This window comes from Saccostrea echinata, unplaced genomic scaffold (assembly GCF_033153115.1).
Source record: "Saccostrea echinata isolate AGI-Se365-2 ecotype Australia unplaced genomic scaffold, CSIRO_AGI_Sech_v1 ptg000025l, whole genome shotgun sequence".
NCBI lineage: Eukaryota > Metazoa > Mollusca > Bivalvia > Ostreida > Ostreidae > Saccostrea > Saccostrea echinata.
In genome coordinates, this window is record NW_026889774.1 from 25,067,185 (window position 1) to 25,081,539 (window position 14,355).

Below are 14,355 nucleotides of genomic sequence, written 5' to 3' on the forward strand. Positions count from 1 at the left end.
AAACATACAGACAACGGACGGACAGGGGAAAAACTATATACCCCCTACTCTTCGATACGGGAGCATAAAAACATAATAAATAAAACAACTTGACAATTTAAAGTACAAATAAAAAGATTAATAATAAAGTATAACTGGTGAAATATACAATAGAAAATAAAAACATACAATTCAAATGGAAAAGATCGAATATTGCAACGCTTGACATGTCAAATAGCCTTTGTTCTCTTTCGTTTTGCAAATACATGTAAGATGTATCTGTGCCTGAGCCGAGCATTTAATCGTCTGATGAAAAAAAGTTATCAAACGGTTTCTTGAATGTTTTTATTTCGAGATATCTTCAACATTAAAGCTCGTGTCGAATGCAAAACTTGCAATAACAAAAAATTACATGTATACGAGAGTTTTACCGTAACTGATATAAAAAACAAGGCATATAAGTATAGTATTCATTTATTAGGTATTAACAGGTAAACTTTCTCAAAATCTCCCCGTCATATCTACACATGCCATTATATGGGAGGTAAAATTCTCTGATTTAACAAAAAATCACTTGCACCTGTAAATCGTCATTAAAACATCAAGTTTGATGTCTATGATTTGCATAACACCTTTTTTAAAACAACAATTAAACAATGAACTAAAGACGAATGGAATGAACACTGACATGTGCTGATCATTCGTTCCTTACAAAAGTCACACCTGGGGTGTACATTTTTTTCGGATTTCTTTGGATTTCAGTTTTTGGTTTTCTCTGTCACTCTCATGGTCATTCTGCATGCCCACCGTGACTGTGTGTAAGTCGACAACAGACGGCTCGTCAGAACTGATCACATCAGAAAGGCCACATCCGGTGTCGCCTTCCCGTGTTACAACTTGCTCTTCACAAGACGTAGTCCTTCCTGTAATTCAAAATAAATTCTGAGACATCTACCAAAATTTTGACCATAGAAAGACTATAGTAAGTTTACATGTCTTTTCTCCTTTTTTATGCCCCCGTAACCGAAGATTCGGGGGCATATAGATTTTGCCCTGTCCGTCCGTCTGTCTATCTGTCTGTTTGTCCGCAAAAACTTTAACCTTGCTCTTAACTTTTGATTGGGTAGAGCTATGGCTTTCACATGTGTATTCCTTGTGATAAGACCTTTCTTTGGGTACCATCAAATTTGACCTTTTGATCTTGACCATGGAATTTGACCCAGTTTTGCAAAATTTTACCCTACTTTAATCTTGGCCATAACTTTTGAACAGTTAGTGCTTGGGCTTTCATACTTCACATATGTAATTCTTGTGACAAGACCTTTCTTTGGATACCAACAACTTTGACCTTGACCTTGGAGTTTGACCTACTTTTTGAAAACTTTAACCTTGCCCATAACTTTTGATTGCTTTGAGCCATGGCTTTCATATTTCATTTGTGTATTCCTTGTGACAAGGCCTTTCTTTAAGTACCATTATTTTTTATCTTGGAGTTTGACCCAGTTTTTTTTAAATTTTATCCAACTTTAACCTTGGCCATATCTTTTGAACAGTTGGTACTAGGACTTTCATACTCCATACGTGAAATCCTTGTGAAAAAACCTTCCTTTGGACACCACCAACTTTGACCGTTTCACCTTGACCTAGGAAAACTTTAACCTTGGCCATAACTTTTGAATGAGTTTTCATATTGCATATGTGTATTTCTTGTGAGAAGGCTTTTCCTTAGGCACCATTCATTTTGACCATTTGACCTTGACCTTGATGTTTGACTTACTTTTGAAAAACTTTAACCTTTTTCATATCTTTTCAATGGTTGCTGCTAGTGTTTTCAAATTTCACAGGTATATTCCTTGATACAAGACCTTAATACTTTGGGTACCAACATACTAGTATTTGATTTGCATTTGAGAAAGTTTAACCTTTGCTATAATTTGCCATACGGGGGCATCAGTGTTTACAAACACATCTTGCTTTAAGTAGATACGATATCAGGTTGTGCATATATATGTATAATGTGAACGTCCACGTGCTTATAGGTTTACATTTATGTTGTGAACACCGGCTTTGTGTATTGTGAAAGAAAACTGTAAATATCTTGTTATAGATGTGTAGAGAAATAGAATATCCTCATATAAATATCTGTTCATAGGTGTGCATAGCGAAGAAGTGATTAATACACTGTTAGGTGAATTAAGTGATGAGATACCCAGATATACCTGCTTGTTTCAGAAGTGATGATAATTTCCTTCGTCCTCTATACGAATAGGATTTTTCTAGCATTGACGCAGAATGCTTTTAGGAGAAATGATAAAATTAGGGAATATCATTATAAAGTACCTATCAGCAATTTATTTTGCAACCTTAAGTATAGGATCAAGAAATATGTAGTAAAAATTACATTGTTGGGTGTACATGTTAAATAGTTTAAAGATGTAATGCATTTTCTTGCTTTTGTTGGATTTTTTTTTAAAGTGACGGATATTTTCCTAAAATAGAGTGTTGTTTAGAATATTTTGTTATTGAACCTTAGATTATCTTAAACTTCTCCGTAAATATGTGGTTTGAAAGATGGTGATATACTACTTACTTGTACTGCACAGTGTACCTAGAAGAACATATTAACTTTTCTTTTCAACAATTTCAAAGGCAATAGTATTATTATGGGATTGTAATGAATTCTATTTTCATTTTTTATTAGACGTTTTGAAGGTTTAAATGTAAATTTGTAGTGTTGTTAATAAAATCTTATATTTCGTCCTGATATGTATTTTAATTTAATCAGCAGTTACCTTTATTCTTAAGTGACGTGCAGAACAATACAGTTATTTAACAGGGAATTCAATGTGCTTTTCCATGTATGATTATATCATTTGGTTGATATACGTTCAATGTAATCTCGACTTTTGGTTTATGTATATACGTGCAATGTAATATCTACCTTTAGATTGATATATACAGTGTAATCTTCGTCTGTTGGTTAACATACATATAGTATTTTCTTTGTCTTTTGGTTAATATTATTGTAGTCTCTGTCTTGTATATACAGAGTAATTTCTGTCTTATATACGTACAGTGTAATCTCTGTCCTTTTGAGCCATCGTTCTTCTTTTCTTCCATGGCTACAGAGAGATTAATTTTGAATATAAAGTTTTATTAACATATAGAAACGACAAAATTACTTCAAGAGAAATGAGATCCACTCAAGTAAAGTGTTTTAAAATGCAGCAAAACTTTCTGAGCATTCACTATCCAGCACGACATTTTCAAAAGTCTTGTAGAGTAATGTAGTACTTTAGTCCCCATCCACTTTTTTAAAAAAAAACATCATGATACATCTATACGATTCAACTTCACCATCAGAACTGAATTGTAAAGAATTGAATCTTCTTTGGTCAGCTGGACAAACAGTATTTCATCTTATACAATATGAGCAATATTTGGGAAAAAAACAAACAAGAAGTCTTTGACGAGACTGTTGCTCTACTAGTTTGTACTTATAACAAGAGAAAGGTGGTTTGAAGAACTAGAAACTATAATATACATGTAACAGCAATATATAGAATAATGATCCTTGATTTAGTCTCTGTTTGACAATCTTTGAAAATTTTTATTGTAAACCTATTAAAACTGTAGAAGGGATAGCCCTATGAAAGAATTTTGCAAATTTCTATGTAGAGTAACTGTGGCAACATCGTTCATCAAAAAAAGAATCTTTGAAGAGAATTATTAAATTTCAGTATGGTTGTGTAAAAATTTTATTGAAATCAGACTAAAACTGTAGGAGTAAAAAAGAAATTCACAGACATTTCTATTTTTAGCAACCATGGCAACATTGTTCATTCAAATCTAAAACAGATTAATAGATTTATGTATCTCAGTGTTGTGTACTTGTGTAGAAAGTGTTAATGAAATTAGACCAAAACTGTAGGTGTGACATTTAGAAAAAAAATTCACAGAAACTTCTAATTTTAGCTACCATTTTAAAAGTATTCATTCAATTCAAAAACCGATATAGAGAATTATGTATCTTTATCTATCTATCTGTGTAGATTGTTTTATTGAAATCAGACCAAAACTGTCGGAGATAACATTTTGAAAGAATATCACAGAAATTTCTTTTTTTCAGTAACGATGGCAACACTGTTCATCCAAATCAAAAAAACTATATAAAAAATTATGTATCTTTGCATAGTCTTCTGTAGAAAGATTTGTTGAAATCTGACCAAAAGTATGGGAGGAGTAAAGTTTTGAAATTATTCCACAAAAAGTCTACTTTTAGTAACCATGGCAACGCTATTGATCGAAATCAAAAATCGATAAAAAGAATTATATATTTTAGAGTAGTCTACTTGTGTATCAAGTTTTACTGAAATCGTATGTAAATATGTAGGAGTAAAATTTTGAAAAACTACTACAAATAGATGGACGGATGATCGGACACCTTAGTATCGCATAAGCTTTTCTGGTCTCTGAACAGTAGAGGCAATAATGAACAAAAATATTTCAAATACTTACATAGAGGTAAATAATAATGAGGAAACCGACGTTGTAGATGACATAGATGATTCCAAGTACGATGAGAACAATTGTTTCCGCCCGGTCAGCGATGGTTTCTTGGACAACAGTGACCAATGCATGCCACACACACACTGCTGACAGCATTATCATTGCTGCTAGCAGGTATTTATCCTGGAAACAGATTCACATAATTAATATTTAGAGATGTAATTCGTATATTCATTATATGTACAAAAACAAAAAAAATGATTTGGACAAAAATTCAAAGCATTATGTGAACAAAAACACAAAGAAGGGAGTTTGAAAAATTCCAAATTCAGATAATTTTTTTTTTATTTTAAAAAAATTTACCCTTTACCGGAAATTACAAAGTGACATCAAAATATCTTCCTTTATATCTTTTCAACGATATCAAAAACGTTGACTTTAGTAAATACATAACATTTAATCGAACAATCATCAGAAATCTATAAATGCTCATCTTACATAAAATTTGTTATAGGTTTATAGACGAGCATTCAAAGCAATTGAGATAGATAGACATATATATATATATATATATATATATATATATATATATATATATATATATATATATATATATATATAAAATTGGTAACATAAACAAGTAATGGAAATTGAAAATGAATATCTTACACAATATCAAATCTTGGTCATAATATTTCTAACAATATACTTGGTGGCTAAAATTGTTCTATGTACATGTACAAGCAGTAACAAAAAATATTGAAGTTCCAATAAAACACGAACAAATTATGGATCAATAGCTACGTGGATTTCAATTATTGTCATTTATTGCAGTACAAGTTCTATTTGGACGTTTTTTTCATTCCTTACTAGCGCTGTGATGCCTAGATTATTTTCGATAATGCAAAAGAAAGGATTTCTGAGGCTCTTGAGATCTTCAACCTTTGATCAAATCAACTTCTTCGTTTTCTGTAATTCCATAAACCTTGTAGCGGAGCAAATTAGAATGGCTGTGATTGAAGTTTTGTATGAGGACAAATTCTGAATAACAAATTGATCGCCACTGAAACAAATATATTATACATAAAATGTCCCATGCCAATATTTAAGCTTTACATCATAGAACCTTCGAGCTCTCTACTACTTAGGTACGAGTTTGACCTATTCGGCACGACTGTGTTATTTCTATCATATTCAAAGCATACACATAGGACAGATGTCTGAAAAAATATCAGGAAGGTTAGAATAAAAATAAATTATTTAAAATTTTATTACATGCTATGTCATTCAACATGAATATTCAGATATTTCTAGCATGAGTCATTTCGAAGAATTTACTTTCACTATTTTCTGAAACAATTGTTTAAAACTTAAATAGTAGGTAACAAGGCAGTAGATAACAAGGTAACAACAAAGTCTTTAATTGTAAGGTTCATTATTGCACCGCATTTTAGAGGAATTTGGATCATATGTTGAAATACAGGTTATACTTAAAGTTCCTTTTCTTAGGATGAAATTCTTCAAAACCGTATGTCAATTTTAAATAAAGGGTGTTAAGAAATTTCGTTCCATAATGAAATATTTTTGAATATTTCAGAGTAGTGTTTACCTGAAGAGATTAATTTTCCAGTCTGACAAAAGCACAAGATTGTGCTTTCGATTTTTTTGTGAAAATGTAGAATTACTTTTATTTCTTCACAACTTATGAGCTTAAGTAAAAGAAAAATTGGTCACTTTTCTAAAGAATATGTTTGTTATATTGGAATTCTACACTGACTTGATCAATTTTCGTAGATATTTGAAAGGATATATTGACCTATGTGCTTAAGATATTTCACAAATATGCTGAATCCCTGATTATTTTTTCTGCACATGCATTACCTGTTTCAATACCTGCCTTCCCTTTCCGTTTCAACAAAACACTGTAAAAACCTTATCAGTAGCAAGAATGGACTCTGTGAACAAGATCACAAATTTTAAATATCTTCTCATATTACTAGTATTTCTTTTCGAAAATGAAAGAAAAATATGGAATGAACTTTCTTAGCACCCCTTATATTAGTTGGTCATAAAGGATTGTATTTCTATTATATTACAATATATTCTGAACAATCCTTTAAAAATATCTATATTAAATAACGAAAATACGGAGTTATCAATATATAATCAGAGTTGTAAGATTTTGTTTATGAAAAGGACTACAGACTTTTTGACATCATAAGCTATTGGCTTCAATAAAAATGAAACATCTAAATCTGCATACATGTACCTTATTATTGGTCATCAGCAAACTTTTTTGTAAAAAAACATTTTGATTCTACACAGGACTTGAAATTCACAATAACAATATCTTTGTGGTTTTCGGAGACCAGGTCTTCCAACAATTTGTTGGAATTTCTATGGGTACTAATTGTGCCCCGTTATTAGCAGTCTTGCTTTTGTATTTTTTTAAAGCAAAATTTATTTTAAAACTTCTACATGAAAAGAAGAAGTGTCTTGCTTTGGCCTTCAATTCGGCATTCAGATATATATACCACGTTTTATCAATTAACATTATTTATTTTCATGCCTACACTGATTGGATATATCCCACTGAACGCGAAATAAAAGACATTACAGAGTCTCACACATCTATTTCATATTTAGATGTTTTACAAGAGAAAGATATTGAAGGTTACATTGTAACTACAAAAAACCAAGTGACAACTAAACTTGATGATAAACGTGATAACTTCAGCTTTTCTATTATTTCATTAAAGAGATATTCATTATTTAATAACATTATACCATTATCACCTGTCATATACGGTTTATGTCTCCCAGTTGATTCGATATGCAAGAGCATATTCATTTCTGAAATGAGACAGGCTACTGCCAAATAAGTTGTTTTGCGTCAGCATTCCGCAAATAATGACCTTGTTTGATTGAATCTATTGTTAAATTGACTGATGTACATGTATTTCATAGAAATTGTTAGGCCATTATTTTCGCACTGAATTGTCAGCGGATTTTTCTGTTCACCTGATCATGACAAGGGCCACACGGTGGGTATGACCGATCCACAAAGAATGCTCACTCCTCCATAGCATTTGATCCCACCTCTGTTTTCAGAGGCCCATGTTTGCTCTGCTCATAGTTTGAATGAACTTTTGAGCATGATCAATTACTGTTCGTTATCTCTACATTTCAACATGACGTCCATGTGATATTACAAATCAGTTCAATATTAATAAATTTTAGTGTAGCTGTCTTTGATAAAAAAAATAGAGTAAATAAATGGGAATAACATTTTATTAAACTGAAGCTTTTTTAAACTCCATCACTTTTTTAAAGTTAAATTGTGCAAAACCAAGTTGATATCAAGTCAGTTAGACAAACACTAATTACAAGGTATTGGTAACTTAAAAAGTGCAAAATATCCATCACACCAAGGAATGAAAATAGAAGGCCATACAACAAAATTAGGAAAGAGTTCACTTGCTTCACGAGAATTATTGAAAACTGGATAATCTTGCAGACACTCACCATGTACGTTAGATAGGATATCCTTGGTAGACTGGAATTGACGACTGATTTAAAAGCCACTGCTGTGAGAACTAAAGTGAAAGACAACTGGAGGCGATTTTGGGGTAATGTTTTCTTCACCGAAAACGTAGCAAAAGCTAAGGTACATATTAAAAACTGAAATAAGAAGAAAGTACACTAAAAACTGATGTGTCATTTAGATTAAGTGAGGAAAAAAGATGTACAAAAATAGTAACAGATCATTGGTCATACCAATTACCTGTATCTTCTTTACCTAAGAAATAAACAATTGCAAAAAATACTATACAAAATCCAATGATATTTACATTTTTTGCAATTCATTTGACAATGATTTCATCTTGTGCTTGATAAAAAGTTGTTTTTATTGAATCTTTCTGATAAACTTTGTTCTAATTATGGTTCAAACCCGATCTTAAGGTAATTGGTTGATTTGAAGAATATGAATATTCACAAAATCAGGATGCACGGACATTTAATTTGATAAATTGTATTCTGTACAAATTGTTTTTGAGACAAGGGCTTCTTAAAATACATTTATATGTAAATATTTGAATTTCTTTTTGATAACAGCATGGAACAGGGAATAAGGGATCATGGATTTTTAATAAAAATCTTACTTTTTCTTTGCTCAAAAATGAATGCTGCAAAGCAATGGATCGATACTCTTTGGTTATTCAATATATATCTTGTTAAGCTGCTACTTGAATCTCAATTCCTTGTATTTTCTATACAAGGCTAGATATCGCAATGTTCCTTATAAGTATTTATTTCCATTGTGGATGACAGGGGAACCCGTGTTTCTTTTAATAATCAGGTTCAAGTTTTGTAGCTTTTCCCCATGAATGAGACAGATATCCACTTAAATAATCATTTGCTTTCCAATAAACTTACTAAGTCGGGCGTCACTTTATATGCAACTATAAATTTTGATTAAAAACGTTCGTCACTTTGAAATGCATGCTAGCCTAGCTGAAAATATTTTTTAAAAATTCATGGTCAAAATTTTAATTAAAAGTGGGGAATAAGGTATTTATGGCATGTCAAACGTTGCAATATTCGATCTTTTCCATTTGTATTGTATAATTCTCCATTTATATTCTACAATTCTCCATTTATATTCTATAATTTTCCATTTGTATTGTATAATGTTTATTTGTATTCTATAATTTTCCATTTGTATTCTATAATTTTTCATTTGTATTGTAAAATTTTTATTTGTATTCTATAATATTTCATTTGTATTGTATATTTTTTCATTTGTATTGTATAATTTTTATTTGCATTGTATAACTTTCCATTTGTATTCAATAATTTTTTATTTATTTTGTATAATTTTTCATTTGTATTGTATAATTTTTATTCGTATTCTATAATTTTCCATTTGTATTGTATAATTTTCCATTTGTATTGTATAATTTTCCATTTGTATTGTATAAATTTCCATTTGTATTCTATTATTTTACAATACAAATGAGAAATTATACAATACAAATGGAAAATTATACAATACAAATGGAAAATTATACAATACAAATAAAAATTATACAATACAAATGAAAAATTAAAGAATACAAATTGAAAATTATACAATACAAATAAAAATTATACAATACAAATAAAAAATTATACAATACAAATAAAAAATTATACAATACAAATGAAGAATTATTGAATACAAATGAAAAATATAGAATACAAATAAAAATTTTACAATGCAAATGAAAAATTATAGAATACAAATGAAAAATTATAGAATACAAATGAAAAATTATACAATACAAATGGAAACTTTTACAATACAAATGGAAAATTATACAATACAGATAGAAAATTATACAATACAAATGGAAATGATCGAATATTGCAACATTTGACATGCCATAGGTATTGACTTTTAAATAAGTTTTATTCCGTCATCAACTCATCATACAACTATAAACAAAAATTCTGTGGGAAAAACTTTGCCTTTTGCTCAAGTGAGCTAAATTTTTTTTAAAGAGAACCCACCAATGGTCTGACTTTCAGCTAAATGTTATATACAAGTATGCATGAATGCAATAACTGTGTAAATTAGATTTTTTCTGTTTTAAAATCTTATTGAAAGGGACAATCAAATAGAGGCTTATCTTCCAAAAGGCGATGCTCTTCGACTCAACTTTCAACTGCATCAGATACATGTAGTTATGTAAAAAGTACTTTCAAAAGTAACCTTTATGTTTATCTTTAAATATCCGATGTAGGTCAAATAAAGAAATAAAAAACAAAAATTATATTTCAATCCTAGTGATAAAATGTTAAATTATTTGGAAAATTTAATTATGAAAGACGTTACTTACTGTGACAAGAAATATATTCCATACAAAATAGCCCGGTCTTCGAGCAGCACGACATTTGACGGAAAGAGCCGAGCGCCGGACACTATTGTCCGCTTGGTCAATCACAAGGTCCCTTCGAGAGCACTCGGTATGCATATATAAATGCCATTCTTGTTCATCAACAAACGATTGCTTATTGACCACGTGGTGGTCGTCTAAATCTTCTATTAGTTCCACTTCATATGATGGCAGTTCTGAGGCAACAGTGATGGTTAAATCCTACCAAAAAATAATCAACATAAAAAAAATATCAAGGAACCCTTTTTACCGTAACTTATGTATAAGTAAAAACGTCGGACCACAAGGAAATCTCATACATACAGTTAAAGAAAAAGAAGTATTTTACTTAATCCATTTTATACATCAATATATTAGACTAAGTATGATTGTTTCAATGACCTGTACGTAGAATTTTTAAAGTCAAAACGTTAAAATTTGAAACAAGAACAGTTACTTGTTTTTGTTATGGCAAAATGAGTCTTGGTTACCTAAATTATCATTAAACCCTTCGAATTCTTCACGTTCTTCAACGTCAAATTCTTCACGTTATCAAGGGGCTATGAACAGTTATGGTAAAATAAAAGTAAAGATGATCTTGGCAGAATGTAAGAGGCTGGACCATCCTAAGGTAACAATGTCCTATGGGTAACATTTTTGTTCAAATCGATAGTGTCTATTTATGGATAAAAACTTCTACTTGTCAAATATCAATAAAATATGTAAATTGAATCCACAAACGCAAAGACCAGAAGGTTTGTTTCTCGTTTCACCGCTTTCCAAGAACGTTGTCTTGGAGAGTTTCTGAGAAGCCAGAAGGCTTCCATAATAAGGAATGATTTTTTTTAAAAAATGCACGTCAAAAAATAAACAGATCATATTCTTACACCATGACGTAAGATCAAAAACATTGATTTCTGAAGAGTCTCTCTGCATTCGAAGTCCTTAACCAGATCATGGTCCCAGCAGAACTGTATGATTATTTTCTATGCCTTTTATAAATATCAAGTGTATACTGACACTAGACAACTGTAGTTATAAAATTTTCATATTGATCGTTTATCGACATTTTCTGATAGCTTTATGATTCAAGTTGTCAAATATTCATGTATACGTACAAGATGCAATCTGAATTTGGTAAAATACCAATTGGTACACACACACACACACACACACACACACACACACACACACATAGAAAGTGTAACTTTTTAGTAGAGCACTTCGCTGTTATTTTTATGATGCTGTTATTGACAAGTTTATGAACATTATGATATATGTATGTTTGTTTGGGATTTTTTGTTCGTTTTTGTTTGCTTTTTGTTGGAGGATAATAAAGTTATTATTTCCTCTTTCCTCCATTTTTCTTCGTTAAATTAAAATCAATAAAATGTTATTTTTGGGGACTTATATTTTCATCATCAACCTTAATTCTTTATATTAGGGACATCAAATGCAAATGTCCTACGGTAATGACCACTCGTGTATCAGTCTGTCTGTCAGCACTTTTATGTGTCGCTATAACTTGAGCAGCTTCCAAACTCAACCCCACAATGGCTGAAGATGTAAAGAATAATTAGGGAAAATACGTACAGATTAGAGTTTTGGTAAAAAAAAAAAATGTGAACAAATTTCTATCTACAGATTTCGTTTCTGCATGTGTTTGCGAAATATTTCAGAAAAAGGGAGATCTACATGTATGAGGTTCAAGATCGCTAACTGGTCTAGTGTTCAAGTTCAAAATTATTGATATAAAGGCACTACAGACCTTGTACGCTTTACTCAGTTTTCTTTGTTATTTCTATTATACTAAATTGCTAAGGAAAGAGTAAAAAATATTGAAATTATGTGTAAAATGCTTTTCATTAAGCATTATTTATTTATCTACATTATCTTAATGTTCCTGAGATACCAAATAATATAGTCAACTCATCATTAAGATTTCATGATCAAAAATAACATCATTGCACTGTTTATTTTGACAGATCTAAAATTTCAACTTATTCATCTCGTTCATTATATTTGTAGTTATGATGACAAATAACTTTGTTTGAAGGAAAAAACAACGTCTTCACAAGAAAGCTGTATTCATACGTATTGCAATCAAGTAGAATTGATTATAATTTTGGTCCAATATTTAGATAAGTCATATTCGAACATATTCAAGATAAACCAGTATTCGAACCAAGATAATCAAGTATTCGATTATATTAGATACGTTCAATTAATATAAACATTTTCATTAATTTCTGGTACTTCTGACAGAAAATGAGATATAGTTATTAAAATGTCACAGTGTTTTTCTATCGTCATTTATGATAGCTTCATGATACAAGTTGTCAAACATATAGATGTATGATCAATCTAGGTTTTGAAAAATACTAGTACTAGTAAGTTACTATTTAGCAGAGACCTTTATCACTGTTATCCTTTTGTTCCTGTTCTTTATGTAAAAGTTTATTAATTAATGTCATTATTTCCTTGTTTTTGGAGGAAAAATAAATAAATAATCATTTTTCCATTAAAATGAAAATAAAACACAAGCACTTTTTGAAACTTTATTATCAAACAAATTTTATATTTTAGGGACGTCATATGTATCTGTATGTCTTTCAGCACCTTTATGTGACGTAATAACTTGAGCACCTTCCACCTTCATAGTGACTGAGGTTGGGGTGGTTTATAGTAAGGGGGAACACGTACAGTATTATCAACACTCTCTGACACAAAAGTCTGATTGTAGTCAGTTCCATTTTCAGATTTTGTATGCAATGTGAATGCTAACAATTCTGAGAGAGAGAGAGAGAGAGAGAGAGAGAGAGAGAGATCTATGAGATTAAAGGTCGCTCACTGGTTCGTCTAAAAAAATTCATAGTCATCGATATATATAAAAGTCGCTGCAGGGCCTTGTATATTTTTTTTCAGTTTTCTTTGTTACTTCCATTATATTGAATTGCTAATAGAAGGGCTAAAATACTAAAATTATGTTTAAGATGCATTTTTATGAAGCATTATATATACTGACTCTGAGATACCAAAAGTCAACTCATCATAAAAGATTTTGTGATGAAATAGAACATCATTCCACTGATGATTTTGACAGATCTAAAACTTTTTTCATTTAATTTTTTTTTCAATTTTTGTATTTATCACGACAAATGATTTTTTTCTTTGCAAGAAGGCTGTACAATTCATACGTATTGCAATCTAGTAGCCTGGCAGTAGTATTATTGATTATAATATTGACATTTAAACAGTATTCTAATTCGAGCATATAGATATATTATTTTATTTTAAGCAAGTTATCGAACATATTTAAAAGATTAATTATACATCTTGCATTTTATTTGCTTCTGGCTGGCAATACATTTCAGATATACCTGTACTGTTTTCTTTTTGCATTTCAATATGTTAAATATTTCAAAATATAATTGAAAAATAATTTCATTACGATGTCTTGAACAATTTCTCATTCTTTGCGAAAGTGATAGCATTATTGTAATATCTTTCAGAGAATTTTTGACCTATATGTCGACCTCAGAAGTGACTATAACACGTCTTTTTTAAGTATTGTGTCTTTTCAAAAAGATATTCCGAATAAGGTTATGCGATGGTGTATGTACTTCATATTAATCGGTTTCTGAACATGTTCTCATGTATGACTCAGGATCAACCCATACAAACAGAAGGACAGACAGACTGACTGGCCAAATGAAGGATCCTTTTGAAATTAATCCTTGTCAATGTCCGAAATGAGCTTCAAGCGACACGGGGAAATTAATAAATGCAAGACCAACCAGATCTGCAATTTGCGTGCTACATAATTACTGAAAATAATTGCAATGTATTTCAGTAAATGGCACAGATGAATAAATAATGGCAGTTTTACCACCGGGCAATAAAATAATTAGACTGACGGTTTTCTCATTTCCAAGGAAGCAATATATGT

At 30.4% G+C, this 14,355-nt stretch overlaps 3 protein-coding genes across 5 annotated transcripts in view; 1 reads left to right on the forward strand and 2 right to left on the reverse strand.

The window, feature by feature from the left end:
• Positions 1–14,355, forward strand: part of LOC133192256 (A disintegrin and metalloproteinase with thrombospondin motifs adt-2-like) — a 435,058-nt gene that overhangs the window by 197,232 nt on the left and 223,471 nt on the right. The window lies entirely within an intron of this gene.
• Positions 1–14,355, reverse strand: part of LOC133192258 (tubulin-specific chaperone cofactor E-like protein) — a 479,266-nt gene that overhangs the window by 145,041 nt on the left and 319,870 nt on the right. The window lies entirely within an intron of this gene.
• LOC133192251 (cys-loop ligand-gated ion channel-like) overlaps positions 438–14,355 on the reverse strand; it is a 41,992-nt gene continuing 28,074 nt past the window's right edge. For 2 of the 3 annotated variants that reach the window (XM_061328242.1, XM_061328241.1), the window contains 5 exons: positions 10,371–10,628; positions 8,014–8,169; positions 4,498–4,671; positions 3,054–3,101; positions 438–902 (listed from right to left, as the gene is read on the reverse strand). In XM_061328242.1, coding sequence (XP_061184226.1) covers positions 870–902; positions 3,054–3,101; positions 4,498–4,671; positions 8,014–8,169; positions 10,371–10,628 — 669 coding nt within the window. In that variant the 3' untranslated portion in view covers positions 438–869. Of the gene's footprint in view, positions 903–2,198; positions 2,275–2,569; positions 2,588–3,053; positions 3,102–4,497; positions 4,672–8,013; positions 8,170–10,370; positions 10,629–14,355 lie in introns of all 3 variants that reach the window. The other variant, XM_061328243.1, reaches the window with a different exon arrangement.